This window comes from Heterocephalus glaber, unplaced genomic scaffold, assembly GCF_053883595.1.
Source record: "Heterocephalus glaber isolate CG9 unplaced genomic scaffold, H.glaber_assembly_v1.0 deba00001744, whole genome shotgun sequence".
In the NCBI taxonomy this organism is placed as follows: domain Eukaryota; kingdom Metazoa; phylum Chordata; class Mammalia; order Rodentia; family Bathyergidae; genus Heterocephalus; species Heterocephalus glaber.
This window is the reverse complement of record NW_028258450.1, coordinates 2,558,169-2,574,752: the sequence shown is the minus strand read 5'-3', so window position 1 is coordinate 2,574,752 and position 16,584 is coordinate 2,558,169. Positions and strand designations below refer to the sequence as shown.

At 51.9% G+C, this 16,584-nt stretch overlaps 1 protein-coding gene and 1 non-coding gene across 2 annotated transcripts; one reads left to right on the top strand and one right to left on the bottom strand.

The window, feature by feature from the left end:
• The first annotated feature begins 1,880 nt into the window (after nt 1–1,880).
• On the top strand, nt 1,881–15,861 carry LOC101707732 (putative protein phosphatase 1N). Its single transcript, XM_021250921.2, is given in 7 exon segments — nt 1,881–1,963; nt 5,982–6,606; nt 7,591–7,769; nt 7,771–8,458; nt 9,261–9,550; nt 9,626–9,686; nt 11,167–15,861. Coding segments are annotated over 7 exon segments (2,226 nt in total). The 3' UTR covers nt 11,467–15,861.
• On the bottom strand, nt 1,990–2,076 carry Trnastop-uca (transfer RNA opal suppressor (anticodon UCA)). The gene has a single exon. It is a non-coding gene; the product is annotated as a tRNA-Sec (tRNA).
• Nucleotides 15,862–16,584: the final 723 nt, after the last annotated feature.

Here is a 16,584-nt window from a genome sequence, read left to right as displayed (position 1 = left end):
GGGTGCCCCTGTCTTGCAACACAGTCTCCTCTGTGTTGTCCCATGAGTATTCCAGAGCTGCATGCAGCTCTTGAAAATCTGAGCCATCCTTCTCTCCTTCAGTGGGCCAAGGAGAGCCATGCCCTTCTGGGAGCAGAAGCCTCACCGGTGAGTGGTGACAGTCAGGTTAGATGCTAGGAGGACAACACACAGACACTCACACAGGCACACAAGCACACACAGAGAACAATTGTGTAGTGAACCAGCTTAGAGCGGGATGGAAGGAGGCTTGAGGTAAGGAGTGACTTCCCATGCACACAGGCCATGCTTCTCAAGGGGGAAGAGTAAGGAAGCAAATGCCAGTTGTGAGGGTTCAGTGTGCTCAAGGGTCTCACAGGGATCCTGGTGAAGCAGGAATTTTGGTGAGAGGTGGGATGCCTCGAGGTTTCAGCAACAGTTAAAGGGGTAAGAAACCAAACCTCCAAAGCAGATGTTTGAGAAGTCTGCACTCTCTCCTTTGCGGAACGTTCCAGTTGTGAACAGAGTTCTCCAGGTGACATGCACTCCAGAAACTTGGCTCTCCTCCCCTCAAGATGTGTCCTTCTGATTTTTTGTGACCACCTCTTTTGGGATACAGATATATTGGGGGGAACCCAGAGCTCCATCAAAAAATGGGGTGCTGTTTTTTATTTTCAAGGCTGCAGTAGAGCCATCCCCGTTGCAAAGCCAGCCCTCTTACTTGCATGGCAGCAAGCACTCTGAGGAGGGAGGGGGTGGTCCCAGGGTCCTTTGAATGATTTAGCAAAGGAATCAGCAGGAGAGTTGTCGGGTGTGCTGGCACACACCTCTCATCCTAGTTCTCGGGATGCCGAGCAGGAGTTTCAACCTTGACTTGCCTACTAGTGAGAATGTTTCTCAAAAACATGTTTTCCCTAAGCCCCTCTTGTGTACTGGGGATGTGGCAGGGACTCAGCCCCAGGCCTGGCCGACTCTCCTATGGCTCATAAGAAAACAATGAATACAGATCCGTCCCCAGTGAGAGACAACACAAAGGTGGCAGGTCTGAGGTCCGAATGGAACAGTGGGGGCACACAAGGTGCATCTAACCTTGACTGAGCGTCAAGCAGGTCTTCCTGGATGAGGTCACAGCTGCCTTGGGTCCTAGGTAAGACCAGCGAAATATGGACAGGACTAGATGGCTGGGGCCAGAACATTGCGAGGCCAAACACCTGCTAGAGGAGATAGGGCTTGACGAGTGGAAGGCGGCCAAGGTCCATGGTTATGGCGCAAAGGTGTGGGGAGAGAGGTTAGCAGGGACCAGTTTCTGCAGGCCATTAATTTCCAGGTGGAACAATTTAGACTTTCTCTTGAGGGTCCTAGGGAGCCATCCAGATTCTGAGCACAGGTGGGTTAGGCAGATATTTCATCTTGGGATGGCTCCTCTAACCATCAGGTTGAATGTGACTGGGACTACAGCAAGGCTAGAGAACAGGCCCAGAACAAGACCAAGGGGCACAGGACAGGAAGGAGAGGGATTCGCGAGGCATTTAGGGCCCAGCATCCAATGACTGCTTGTTAGCCCACCACTCTGGGAGGCTGAGACAAGTGAATCTCAAGTTCCAGCCCAGTCCAGGCAATCTGGTGACATAGTGACAATCGGCCTCAAAAGTTTAAAAAAGCTGGAGATCTAGCTCCATTCCCAGGCCTTGAATTCAATCTCCAAAGCACCCCACACCCTTTGCTGGACCTCCACTGACTGAAAAGTCAGTGAAGGGGAGAAAACCACCTGAATATCCTGCAGTCGTGTAGAAGAAATGTCCTTTGTCTTCCAGTCATCCTAGCTATTGCTGAGAAGAAAGCAACCACAGTCTGAGGCCCTCCTGTCAAGAGTGTCAATGGGAATGTGGAAGGCTCAGGAACCTCTCCAGGTGTGCGTGTGGGAGTGCATCTTGGCAGAGCTGACACCCTCCAATGTGGTCGGCAGGTTCGGGAAAAAAAGCAAGTATCTATCGCCCGGAAGGTGGAATTGAACCACTCTGTCGCTAGACAGCTACAGGTTTGAAGCCTGCACCCCAGACCACTGAGAATCATCCGGGCAGGAGGCCATCTTCTCACGCACCCATATAAAGGCCCAAAGGACCTAACTTTTTCCAGTATGGTGATACACCTTGTGAAAATGGGAGAGAGTTCCTTTTCATACCTATAATTTCCTTTTATGCAGTCATCACCACAAACGACATTTTAACGTTCTCTTTGCCTTGTCCTATGTTATGAATCATGCTCACTCTGGATGGTGGCTATTTACATAGTGCCTGGCATTCTGGGAAGCAGCGTTCAGGGACTTGGTCAGGTGTTAAAGAGGCAGGAATTCCTTTTTCCAAAGTGAAACCTCAGTTTCAGAGAAGCAAATCACCAATTGACCAGAGGTCTGGTAAATGGTGAAAAAAAGCAGAAAGATACATCATGTACAAGTCCAAATTTTCCAACTTGAATGCTATCATCATGTATATTTAATGTCCTAATTGAAAAAAGTAAATAAAAGTAAATGTCATATTAAGCAGCGGGCATGGTTGTGGATGCCTGTAATCTCAACAGGCAGAATCCTCAAATAGGATGATTGCTTGCAATTTTTAATAGATCATACAAGCCCAGCTGAAACTGCACAGGGAGATGCTGTCCCAAATAAAGTTAATGATAAAATCAAAGTAACCAAATTCTCTTGCCTAGGCATGGTGGCTCAAGCCTATAATCCTGGTAATTTTGAGGTTTAATCAAGAGAATCATATTCCAGGTCTGCTTGGGCTATCTTTCTGAGTTCAAGCATAGCCTGAACTACATAATGATGCTGATATAGGAAGGTAGGATGTGGCTAAAACAGACCTGGAAAACAGCTGGTACAGGATCCAAGAACACATGCTCAGAACAGTTCCCAAATCCCTGCAAAATCCAACTGGTGTTCCTGAGCATGGCCTAGACCTGATGTGTGCCTGAGGAGTGGGTGATCCAAAAGGACAGTCCACATGGAGAATTTCCCACTGTGTTCACTCTTGCATGGTGGCCCACCCTCACAGTGTAATGTGTACTTCATTTCCTACTTTTACTTGTCCCAAACTTTATCTGCAGAGCATGTTTCTTTTCCTACCTTTAATAAAAGTTTCCTACGGTTCAGAGAGAGAGACAGATAGACAGAGACAGAGACAGAAAAGAAATTTGGGCCGGGGATTTAGCTCAGCGGTTTCGTTCCCTGCTGCGCAAGCGCAAGGACCCGAGTTCGATCCCCAGTACCAAAAAAAAAAAAAAAAAAAAAAAAAAAAAAAAGAAAGAAATTCATACTTCGGCGTTCAGAAGGACCTTTCAGGAAGCATCTGTGTTCTTGTGCAAAAGAGAAAGTTCTCCTTAGGGTCATGAAAAAGGCCCAGAAGGCTTTGGGCTCCGGATACCGGGTTGGTGCGACCCCTACTGTCCTTTTATGGAACTGTGAGCTTTGCGAAGCCCAAGATCCCCTCAAGTATTTATGTGTCCACTGTGTCCCAGGCGCTGTCCTCTGTTCTGTCCCCACTGACTTAAATACAAGTGATCGTAACATTTTCTACCAGCATATTATAGGGCAGGGAAACTGAGATTGAAAACCGGAAAATACCGTAACCAGTTCATGAAGCCCATCCAGACATCACCGTCATAAAAATGCTGGTTCTAAAACCTCAGTTGCCCGTGAACTAGCACAAACAATCAACAAGTGGGATCTCTTCTTATTAAAAAGCTTCGGCACAGCCAGAGAAACCACCAACAGTGTGAAGAGACAATGTGGGAAAAAATCTTCACCTACTGTTCCTCAGACAAAGGTCTACTATCTCGAATCTATAAAGAACTTAAAAGATCAGACCTCTGAAATTTAAAGACCCAACCCAAAAATGGGCATCTGAAATGAACAGACATTTCTCAGACAAAGAAGTAGAAATAGCAAAGAAACATATGAAAAAATGTTCAACATCACTGGTCATTAGAGAGAGGCAAATGAAAACAATGCTGAGATTCCACCTCAGTCCAGAAAGAATGGCTGCTATCATGAAGTCAACCAATAATAAATGCTGGTGAGGTTATGGGGAAAGAAGAACCCTGGTCCACTGCTGGTGGGAGTATAGACTGGTGCAACCACTGTGGAAATCAGTATGAAGATACCTCAAAGAACTAGGACTAGAGGTTCCATTTGAGCCAGCTATTCCCCTGCTGGGTATTTTCCCCAAAGAATTAAAAGAATCATACCACACTGATATATGTGCACCCATGTTCATAGCAGCACAGTTTGTAATAGCTAAAACTTGGAAGCAGCCCAAGTGCCCATGAACTGGAGACCAGATAAAGAAAATGTGGTTTTTAAAATAAAATGGAGTATACTCAGCCATAAAAAGTGAGAAATTAGAGACATTTATAGCGAAGTGGATGCATATTGAGGTGATACTCTTAAGCGAAATAGGACATACATGTGTAAATACTGAATAGTTTCTCTAGTGTGAGAAACTGAAAGTGTAAATAAGGACTAAAAGGTATAATAGATAATGTGAAATAGGAAGAAAAGGGGCAAAGTGGAAGGGGAAGTGGGAGGGGTAAGGGAAAGGAAAGAATGGAAGGGAATCAATATGAGAAAATGAAAAAATGGAAACAAAGTGTTTGTAAATAGGGAGGGATGGAGCGGGTAAAGGGAGGGCAGGGGAAGTGGGAAAATAAGAACCAAGAGAGATTATGTAAAGGTGCAAATTTCCAATGATGAATGTCATTATAATGTACACCTAAAATGCACCAATACAATAAAATTTTAAAAAATAAAATAAAAATGCTGATGCTTTAGAAAGCAAAGTCAGGGATTTCTTGACAATACTATTTTCCCAAATGTAACCCTCCCACTGAGCACTCTTAATGATGTACAATTATTTGTTAGCAACCAGCCAATCTCAATACTGCAAGGAAGATTAACTTCTCAAGTGGGACGATAATTATAAAGAAAGAGCAAGTGCTAGCCTCATAATGGGAAAGTTTTGAAAGGGCAAAACTTATAATGTCTCCTCACTTCTCTACTGTACTACATTCCTTTAAATCCCAATGCTCTCCTTTTATGGCACAATGGAGGACAGGCGCACGTGCTGCTAACTACAGCCAGAGCAATGTCCCTGAGAGAAGAACTAGGCTTGGCATCCTGAGGAACGGGACCCACGAAGGTGTGACGGGGTAAGGCTAAAAAATACAGGGTGAGGAGTGGGATTTAGCTCAGTGGTTCCTCCGCCTGCCTCAAAGCGCAAGGTCCCGAGTTTGATCCCCAGTACCAAAAAAAAAAAAAAAAACCAACAAAAAACATACAGGACATTGTCTTTATAATCTGAGGTGAGGAGGACATCTCAGAATGTAGGGATGATACTACATTACAGATGCTTGGGACTTGGGTATCTGGACACTCCACACATGGAAATGGCCACATCTGAGCCGGCCGCCATCCCCAGCTGACAGACCCGCCCCGGGTGGGACAGAGGATGTAAACACGGTCTGCCAGAGACCAGGGCTCAGAGGTCCAAAGAGCCAAGCGGGCATTTTCAGCCGGGGATGCAGTCCCTGGGAGCTGGCTCGAGCTCTGCACACAGGAGATGCTCCGCGCCATCTGGAAACGGGAACCAGACCCCATTTCCGCCCCCTGGGGAAATCAGAGGCCTGGAGTGGGGTGGTCCTTCCCCGGGGTGAGGGTAATCAGTGCAAACGCCCGCTAAAGCGCTGGAGTCCGGCACCCACCCAGAGGTGGCTGCTTTCCGGGGACAGGGGCTCCAACAGCTGGGCGAGGTGAAGGCTGCCTCTTGGCCAGGAGACGAGGTTGGGCCCAAGGACGGGCGAGGGAGGCAGACCCCTCTCCTCTAGCCTGGCTTTGCCCCTCCATGCTGCCTCCGCCCGGGCAGCTGTGGCCAGCACCAGGGCCCGGGGACAGCTCCCCTCGAGCCACCTCACCCCCCCCCCCGCCCCAGGCTGGGCGGGGCGACACCTCCGAGGGCCCAGCGCGCCCCTGGCCAGCCAGCTCAGAGGCCCCCTCCTCCGCCGGGTTCAGCCGGGTCCTCCGGGTCAGGATGCCCCCGGGGCCGCCAGACCGCGGGCGGGGGGAGGGGACAGCTTCCTTTGTCTCCTGCGCCTCCTTCCCTCATCCCGGCTCTCTTGCGGCAAGGCGCACGGGGGAAACCAGCCGGACCCTCCTCCGGCCTCCGGGCCGGGCCGGGCCCGAGCCTCCAGCTACTCACTGCAGTGGGCGAAGACCGGCAGGACCTGCCCCATGGCCCCCCTCGGGCCTGCATCGGGACCCCCGCCCGCTCCGGCCGCGCCGCCCTGGGCCCGGGGCCGCGGCTGCTCATCCTCGTCGCGCCCACGACGCCGCTGCCATCCTCGCCGCCGCCTCCTCCTCCCGGGCTGCTCCAGCAGCCGCCGCCGCCCTCTGCTCGGCTCCGCTCGGCTCGGCGCGGGCGGGCGGGGCCTCGGTGGAGCGGGCACTGCAGCGCGGGGGCCGGGGGCGCGGCCAGGCGACCAAGGGGGCGGGGAGGGGCGGGCAAACGCGGGCCCGCCCCCTCCCTGGGGCGTGGTCTCTTGACTAAAGGCGCTCAGGTAGCAGGGCCCACCGCAGGGAAGGATGGACTGGAAAAGCACCTAAAGGGTGCGGTCTAGAAAGAAGGGGCCGCAGCCGTTAGAGGAGGGGCAGAGCCTGGGCAAGATGAGGGGCTGGAAAGAGAAAGGTGAAGGTGTCCAGGCGGAGAGGCTGGGGCCAGGTGGGGTGTCAGGGGTGACATTGAGGAGGGTCTAGAAAGAATCTAGTGCTCTGTCGGAGGTAAGATCCGACACTGGATTCTCGGAGGGAGCGGGAAAGGGGCGAGGAAAAGCACTAAGGAACTTTAGAGGCGAGGGGAGGAGCTCTGACGCGGTGGGGCTGGCGCCTAGGTGGGATTTGCGCAGGCTTGGAAGGGGCGGGGCGAGAGGCGTGGCCGAGAGGGAATCGGGAAGACCCGGCAGCGGAGGGGCGCGGCCCAGAAGGAGACCTAACCTGGTTTTCAGGGCCCAGCAGCCAGCGTTTCGGGCTAGGCTGGGATTAAGAGGAAGAGTTAGAGACGACGCCAGGACTGAGAACTTGCAAGGGTCTGGACAAGTGCACCCCAATGGTTGGGCGGCACCTGGAAGACAAGCGGTGCGAGCCTGGGGGCCGGGCCCAGTGGGAGGAATCGGAAGAGTGTGGTGTTGATAAGTTTTGAATCTGGGGGCTGGACCACTAAAGTGGGCGGGGCTTGGGTTGAGCCTGGCTGGGAACTGAAGCCAGGGAGTTGTGTTGAGAACACGGTTTCTAGAGCTCATTTCTCTGTAAGATCGATTCTTTCTCTGCGAATTTTCCCCCCCTTCTGTGCTTTAGTGATGTGTAACTGCGTCAGGTGGTAAGTGATATGTAACAGTTGGCCGCTAGGACCACTTTTTCCTAACCCAGATCCCAAACTCCGCTTGGAAGGTGTAGGACAGAGGGCCCCAAGAGTGACCTGAGTTGAGTGCGGGTCAAGGAAAGGGAGGAGATTTAGTTGGTTTACACTTTCAGAGCGCGGGGATTAGCGGGGTGCGGGAGGCAGGTGGAGAGAGTGGAGCCTTCTGGATCCGCGGGCGGGAGGATGGGGGCCCTGGGCCGGCTGCTGGAGTGTGTCCTCTGGCCAGCGATGCGCCCAGAGGCCACACCGGGGTGGCGTGGCCTCTTGGGGCCTGCACTTCGGAGCGAGCGCGGCGCAGGGCTGGCGCGCACTGCGCTTGGCTCGCTTTACCCGGGCTACCCGCGGGCTGGGCTTTTTTAGCGGTCCTCCACGGCCACGCCCACGGCAACCGCAGGGTGCGAGCCGCCCGCTTCGGCGCCCGCTGCCTGCCTGGCCACGTGCTGGAGGAGCTGGGCCCCGCGTCCTGCGAGCCCGAGGCCGTGCGCGGGGCGCTGCGCCGGGCTTTCCTGAACGCCGACCAGCGCCTGCGCGCGCTCTGGTCCCGTGGCGAACCGGGCGGCTCCACCGCCGTGGCGTAGCTCGTGCCCCCGTGCTTTCTCCACCTGGCTCGCTGCGGTGACCCCCGAGCGGTGCTGAGCCGCGCCGGCGCCGTGGCCTTCAGCCCGGAGGACCACCGGCCGTCCGGCCGCGGGAACGCGGGCGGCACCCTCCGCCGCCGGCGCGTCCTAGGCTCTCTGGCCGTGTCGCGAGCGCTAGGCGACTTTGCCTACAAGCAGGCTCCGCGGAGGCCCCCCGAGCTGCAGCTGGTTTCCGCCCAGCCCGAGGTGGCTGCTCTGGCTCGCCGGGCTGAGGACCAGTTCGTGCTCCTGGCCTCGGACGGCGTGTGGGACGCGATGTCTGCAGCTGCCCTGGCGCCACTGGTGGCCTCGCGCCTCGGTCTGGGCCTGGCCCCGCAGCTTCTCTGCGCGCAGCTGTTGCACACGTGTCTGTGCAAGGTCCTGGGGCCGGGTGTGGGACCCTTGAAGCTTGGAGCAGTAGAGGGGAAGAATTCCGAGTCTGGGGGAGGAGGGACTGGGACAGAAAGGGACAGGGCGGAGGCTCAAGCCGGGGGCGTGGCTTTCGGGATTGGGCGGGGCATGGGGGCGGTGAGGGCGGAGCCTGAAGCAGGCTGAGGGCCCGCTGGGAAAATGGTGCTAAACAGGCGGGTGGGAGGGACTGAAGCGAAGGGGCGTGGTCTTGGGCATGGGGGCGGTGCTGGAACCTAGAGACTGGGGCTGAGGTAGTAAGAAGCACCAGAAGATGCAAGAGCCCCTGGACAACAGAGTAGGCAGGTCAGATACAATGTGCCCGTCACTTAACAAGGCGGGGCTAGGACAGGGAGAGGGTGTGGCCTAGCAGATTGCTCCAAGTGGGACAGAGTTTGGTGTCTTTGCTTTCTACCCTCGGGACTGGTCTCAGGGTCTTGTAATGAGCTACATCCCCAACGGGTCACTTCCCTCTTCCTGTTCTTGTTGTTGATCTGGGCACAGGGCGTCCTTAAATCGCGAAGCTGCTCGGGCTGCTTTGAGCTTGCCATTCCCCCAGAGTGCCAGGTCTGCAGACACGTGCCACCGCACCTGGCTGATGGCTTGGTTCAGACTGGCAGATGGGCGAGACTTGGGAGAGATGGGCACAACCAGCCTGGAGAGGGGCCGTGGGCACCAGGGTCGTGGGGAACCTATCCTTCCAAAGGCATGGAACCCTGTGCTAGAGCCTCCGCCCTCTCCCACCACGCTCCCCTTTGTCCACTTTACCCAGGGCAGACTGGACAGCATGACCTGCATGGTGGTCTGCTTCCCAGGGGCCCCCGGGCCGTGTGAGGAGGCGATCCAGAGGGAGCTGGCGCTGGATGCGCCAGAGTTGCTGGTGAGCAGGGGCCCAGAGCCCAGGGGGAGGGGCGATGCCAACAGGGGCTCCCCCACAACTCTGACCCCCTTCTCAGAGCTGTGTGCCTCTGCTCGGGAGCCCCTCAGCCTGAACACCATCTTCAGGACTCTAGCCTCTGAGGACACGCTGGATTTGCCTCCTGGGGGAGGCCTGCACTGCAAGTGAGCTGGCTGGGGGTTTGGGGGTGGAGCGGCAGGAGGAGGGTCTCCTCCTGAGGGCCTTGCTCTGCTCCCCAGGGCTACTGTCATCGCTGAAGCTTATTCTCCACTCCACCAGGCCTCAGAAGAGTGTTGGGAGGTAAGGACCCTCTGTTGTTGCTTTGTTTTGATTTGTTTTGTTTTGCAGCACTGGTGATTGAACCTGGAGCCTTGCACATCTCAGGCAAGTGCTCTACCACTGAGATACATCTGCCGTCTATGACCTGCATTTTTCTTTCTTTTTGCTAAGTATTCCACCCTGGCCCTGAACTCCCTGTATAGCCCAGAGTGGCCTCAACCCAGAACCTCCTGCCTCAGCCTCCTGAGTGCTGGGATCACAGGCATACACCACCAGGACTGGTTTAACCTGTGTTCTTGAAAGGGGCATGTAATCCAGCACCTCTTCACCTCTCTTAGTGAAAGGGAAGAAGCAGCCCATGAGGGGACAAGGAACTTGCCCGACCTCTTAGTAGATCCTGTGCCCTGTCGTGCTGTGTGAGGCATGATGGGGTCAGGGAGGGATACACATGCACAGAAGAGCTGTGCTTTGCCTCTGAGAAATGTGGCCTCTGCTGTGCTCCAGAGAGCCCCATCTTCCCAAGCACCATCCCAAACACAAAACTTCTGGGAAAGTTAAGGACTCTTTCCAAGGCCTGACTGCCCAGCAGACGCCTCCAGGATATCTCTGTGGATTCCCCAGGCTGGGACTGAAGAGAGAGGCTGTAATGGGGCCTAGATAGCTGAGGAGTTGCAGAGGTAGGAACGTGGACAGAAGGCACAGGGTGGAGGGCAGGGAGGAAAGAAGTATGAGGGAGGAAACTGAGGCCAGAGCCCAGGGCTGTTGCTGGGCTGAGAAGGATGCTTGCTTATAGTCATGTGAATGAAGAAGGGTTGTTGATATTTTCTCAGCAGCAGCAGCAGCAGCAGCAGCAGAGATTGGCCAGAACTCACTGAACTGTGAGTGAGAGAAATCTGGGAAATCAAAGCAGGGAATTTAGTGGGCCACTCAACTGAAGACTTCAGGGACTTAAGGCAGTGCTGCCTCTGTTTGTCACATGATGTCATAGGAACCATGTCTTGGTTTTACTCTCTCAGAATTGGCTTCATTTCCATGCAGGTCTCCTTGTGAGGCATCAGGAATTGCAGTTCCAGGTTGAGGTCCCTGGGCCTACTGTCCCCCGTGGAGAGAGCTTGCCAATTTCCTAGTAATTGCAGCTGGGGCCAGAGCTGGCTTCCTTTGGCCACACTAGGATCATGTGCCTGACCTGCAGAATTTCTGATTGGCCAGACTGGAGTCACATGTCCACCTGGCATTGAGGTGCACTCCACCCAAACCTGATAGATTAAAAAATCACGTGTAGGGCATTGTACTCTGAAAGGAAAACAGGAGCCATTATTACAGAAGGCAAGAGAGTATTTGTGGAGGCCAAGAAGGGATTCTCTCTCTTTTTTTGAATAACTTTTATCTTAGTTTATCCCTTTCCCTTCTTCAGGGGCATTTCTTTCCCTATGTACAAAAGCTTTGTTTCCATTTTTTAAAGAAGGGATTCTCTTTACCCCGTCCTTCTCCTGTTTTCCAGAAAGTGCAGTTTGGGGCCGGGAAGCCCCCAGCTGCCATTTCAACTCTGCTTTGCACTTGGAAGCCTGACAGCTTCTATTTTGGGGGGTCGTGCACCTTCTGCTCAGCTGAGGCCAACAGAACAAAAGAAGAAAACTGTCTCCTTCCCAGTGGAAGACAGTGGATGCCAGAACCCCAGAAAGCTTGTTTCCCTTTTTCCTACTTCTTCCTCACAGAAAAGTCCTGTGAGAGGGGAAATTCCACCACCATCCACCCCCAAAACAAAAACAAAACAAAAATCCCTAAACCAAAATTGTTTTGAAAATTTTGAACTGAACAGATCTTAAAAGATCATCCAGTTCAACCACTTTCACTTTCCTTCCTAGTTTTCATCTGTTTTTCTAACAGCTGTAAGGAAGAGTTTTGATTATTAGATTTTAATTGTTTAGCCAGGTGTGTTGGTGCATACTTGTAATCCTAGTACTCAGGAGACTGAGGCAGAAGGATAACCATGAGTTCAAGGCCAGCTTGGGCTCCACAGTGAGTTCAAGTCCACCCTGAACTACATGGCAAGACCCTGTCTCAAACCTCCCTAAAAGATTTTAATTATTTAAGTAATTTCAAATATATTTTCTTATTTTAAAAAGTTATTTTCCCAGTCAGCAAATATGTAGGGGAGCCTGATGTATGTCGGGCCCCATTCACAGGCGTGAGGTATGAGACTGCCAATTCCCTGAGATCATCTCAAGCCATAATAAGCATCTCAGCACTTGGGCACCTGAGGGAAGAGGATCACTGTGAGTCTGAGGCTAGGTTGGGCTACATAGTCAGACCTTGCCTCCAAAGACAAAACAAAATCAAGAAGAAGAAAAAGAAGAAGGAGGAGGAGGAGGAGGAGGAAGAGGAGGAGAAGAAGAAGCCAGCCAGTTGCAGTGCTGTATGTCCACAGTCACAGCTACATGGGAGGCTGAGGCAGGAAAATCACCAGTTGGCGCCGTATATCCTGGACCATTCAGGAAAATTCACCAAAGAACAAAATCAGAAGATGACCAGGGAAATGCTTTGTTGCTGTTTTAATTTTTAAATTAATTCATTTAGTTTTTGAATGGGTAATTAATTCACTCATTTTTAAATTCAAAGGGTACAAGATGGGGTCCAATGGATAGTTTTTTCCATCCTCCCATCCTTCCACTGATTCGTCCAGCAGGGGTGACCGTTTGACCAGGCAAGGTCTCTGTGGAGGGGATAATTGAGCGATGACCTGACCAGAGAGGAGCCAGCCCTGTAAATACCCTGGGGAGAAGACCATCTAGGGCAGAAGGAATAGCCGGTGCAAGGGTCTAAGAGCAGCAAGGAGTTGGGCGTTTTCCTTATGAGGTTTGGATTCTCTGTGACCACATTTCCCACAGTCCCTCCCCATGCCATTGGTAACCACGGCAGTGAGTTTGGAGTGGCTTTGCCAGACTCTGTGTGTGCACACATGCATTGTGTCTTGCTGCTCCTTGATTCCTCCATGCCCGACATACCATTTGGCAGCTTGCTCTCTTCACTCAAAATACACTAAAAACTTTACCACCAGGGGCGGTGGCACACGACTGTAACTGCAGCATTGGAGAGGCTGAGGCAGGTGGATCATTGTAGGAGGCCAGCCTACAAGTTTGTCCTAACCCGGGGCGTGACACAGGCTTAAACCACAAAGACACATAATGATTTAGAAAAGGATGGCCAGGGGACTCTGCTCCAGTGAACGAACAGCCCTGGACTGACTGTGCTCCTCACTTTTATTGGACTCACACAAAGAAGAAGCAAGCAAGCATGTGATCCAGGGTTCAGGGAAATTTCATCAGGCTCTCATAATTTACAGATTGCACCCAAATCTGTATTTTCTTTAATTAGACTTCAGCTGCAGTTGTTTCTCTCCCTGGAACTGGTTGATGCCAGTGTGCTAAAGAGCAGCCCAAGGGGACAGCTTTCTATCTTTACCGCTGAGTCCCAAGGACCTAGGCCTTGGTCTTTACCCCTGGTTTCCCTCAGATCTCAGTAAAGTCAAGGCCATACTGGGCTACGTAGTGAATTCAAGGCCAGCCTGAACTACAGAGCAATACCCTGCCTCAACAAAATAAAACTTCACCCATGTCATTCACAATCGTACTAAGATATATTTTATTTTTATTTTTTTTGGTACTGGGGATCGAACTCAGATCCTTGCACTTGCGCAGCAGGCGGCGAAACCACTGAGCTAAATCCCCAGCCGTCATTCACAATCAATCTCTCTCTCCCTCTGCCCACTCTTTCCCTCTCTCTCTATACTAGGGACTGAAGCCAGGCCCTTTACACTGAGCTACCTCCCTTGCCTTTTATTTTTTATTTTGAGACAGAGTCTAAGTTGCTAAATTCTCTAGGCTAGGCTCAAATTTGTGATCCTTCCATAGTGCTGGGATTACAGATGTGCGCCACCACGCTGGCTAACCTCACTGTTTCTGAGTGCTGCCCGGCTCTGCAGACATGGGTGTGCACAGGTTTCACTGCCCTCTGTCTTTCTGATGTGCACTTAAGCTATTTCCAGTTTCTCCCTCTCACCTCACTATTGCTGTAAAGATGCTTAATCAGGTTCCTTTGTCACCTGCAAGAGTTCCCAAGTGTAGGTCTTGCTGTTTTGTACAACTCAAGCTAAGAATGCTTTTTACCCTTTTAAATGGTTGTTCCAAATTTCTATATATATGCATGAATCCCTGGGTTCAATCCCAGCATAGCAAAAAGAAAAAAAAAGGATATGTGACACAGACCTGTATCTGACTTGCCCAGAGTATTTGCTAAGTGGACTTCTACAGAAAGTTTGCCGTAGGACAAGTGGTACCCAGAAATACCACCCAGCCCATTTCACAGATGGGAAAGCTAAGAGAGGAGAAAGGACTTGGCCAGGGTCACACAGAACTGGGCTGGGTGAATGTTGTTGAGCTCCTGTCCTCGGCTTGGCTCGGTTGAGTGAGGCCCAGAATGGATGGAGCTCTACCCTTGCTCCAAAGAGCTCAGAGCCTCAGGAGACACAAGCAGTAACCCAGGTGGATCAGGCTTCAAGGTGTCCCCCAGAGGGGTGGAGAAAGGGAGAGGGTTCCTCCATTCTTTAGAGCAGAATTAACGTCAGCGAGTGGCCTAGAACATGATGTGCCCCCTGTAAAGGGTGGGGGCTTGCCTGTACAAAAGATGGGAAGGTTGACTCACCTGGTCAGCCGTCCTGAAGAATTACATTTTACACTCACACCTTGGTTTTGGGCGTTTGGGGGCTCAGGCAAGAGAATCACGGGCCAGATTCTGGGCCAGATTCATTTCCTGCCCCCAAGGCTTCAGTTTGTTCATTTGACAAATTGGAACTGATGATTTCCTAGGATAGAGACACCTCACCTAGGCCAGCAGGCGCCCTAAGAGGGAGAGCCACCATAGTGACGTCATTCTGGGCGGGACTTCGGGTCGGAGGCAGAAGCCTGGAAGGATATAGGTGCTCCACCTGGAGCCGGCCCTGGGGTAGGCGGCTCCCGAGAGCCGGCCCCAGGGAGGGTCTCCTCGCCTCTCGCCCGCTCTGAGGCTGGGACCGTCCTGCTGGGATGTTTGCAAAACTAAGTCATAACGGGATGTGCAGAATTTCTGATTGGGCAGACTGGAATCACTTATCCAACTGGCATTGGGATCTGCTCCACCCAAACTTGAGGGTTTGACAAATGGGGGGTGGTTGGTGTTGTCTTCTCAAAAGGAAAGAGGAGTAATTCTTTCAGAAGGCAGGAGAATAGGTGCAGAGGAACAAGAAGAAAATCTTTTTTTCGTGATACTGGGGATCAAACTCAGGACCTTGCACTTTTGAGGCAGGTGGCAATGTCACTGAGTTAAATTCCCTGCCGTAAATTTTTTTTTTTTTTTTTTTTTTTTTGGTACCAGGGATCGAAATAGGAACCTTGCACTTTTGGGGCAGAAGGAAGAACCACTGAGCTAAATCCCGGCCCAAGAAGAAAATCTTTTTACTGTACCCTTGTTCTGTGTTGCAGAAGGTGCATGCTGCGGCTGGGAAGACCACAGTCTCCTTTTGTTTTGTTTGTTTGTTTGTTTGGTACTGGGGATCCAACTTGGGACCTTGTGCTTGCAAGGCAGGTGGTGGAACCACTGAGCTAAATCCCTGGCCCCACAGTCCCCTTTTGATCTCTGCCTTTTTTCATGACTTGAATGAGACCTTAGCAAGCAAACAGGCTGATCTCTGAAACCAACAGGCTATTCTCAATAAACAGGAGAGACAGCCTTCAAGAAAATTCAGGACAGAGAATTTATTAATCTGCCCAGTGCCAAGAAGCCCAGTGATTTTCTACACACCTGCACTGGCCATCCTTAGACTCTCAGTCATAAACATCCCTTTAGGATCATAGCCCCTTCCCAAGTACTATATAAATGTAATTTTCTTTTCCAGCTAGCTACTTACATCTGTCCCCCATTTCAGTCTCTGTTCACTGGAATAACCTTTTTTTTTTTTTTTCACAAAGCCTGGCTCTGAGTGGCCCCATACTCACAGTTGGTACCACAGTGCACTTCCTTCATCCCTGCCAAACCTGCACTTCTTGTAGGACTCTCTATAGCCAAGAGAGGCCCCTGTGTCCTTGTGATTGAAGCAAGAGTGATAGGGTTTCTGAGTCCTCGAGGTGTGTGCAGATGAGCACACCAAGACTGACAAAGTTCCTGCATCTCTTGCCTCCTCCCCGTGTCAGGGCAACTTCTTTTTCAGTACCTGGGATTGAACTCAGGACCTTGTGCTTGCAAGGCAGGCGCGTTGCCCCTGAGCTAAATCCCTGGCCCATAGGATAAGTTCTAACCTACACTTCACTCATCATCTCCAGAGTCTCCTAGGCCAGGTTCCAGCTGGAGTTCCTGCTCCTGCATTGCGTCAGCACCACCCCCCACAAGCCCACAACAAGCCCTCTGAGCTGACTGAGGCTACCATGTTACTCTTATTACTGTACTTCTCCCTCCAAATTTCCACTCCCCACACCCACAAAGCTCCTCACCTTAAGGGACAACACCAGGTGGAGGTGAGGTAGGTGGAGCACCCTTCAAGGGGAAAGTTGGAACCCTCCACTTTCGCAATTTCCTTCTTAACATTATTGCCTAGGTGGGCACCCCGGGCCTCACAAATTAGGGGGCAAGCTTGGTAGAGAAGGGATGCTTCCTGGACCTCTTGTTCTCAATATGGAAATTCTTACAGGGATCTCAGTGGGGGACACAATTTCTCAGTCCTACTGTCCCCATTGACTTCTCCATTTCTTTCTTTTTTCCTTCCTTTCTTTTTCTTCCTCCCTCCCTCCCTTCCTTCTCCCCCCGCCGCCATACCAGGGATGGATCGATCTCAAGACTGACAAAGTTCCTGCATCTCTTGCATCCTCCCCCTGTCAGGACAACTTCTTTT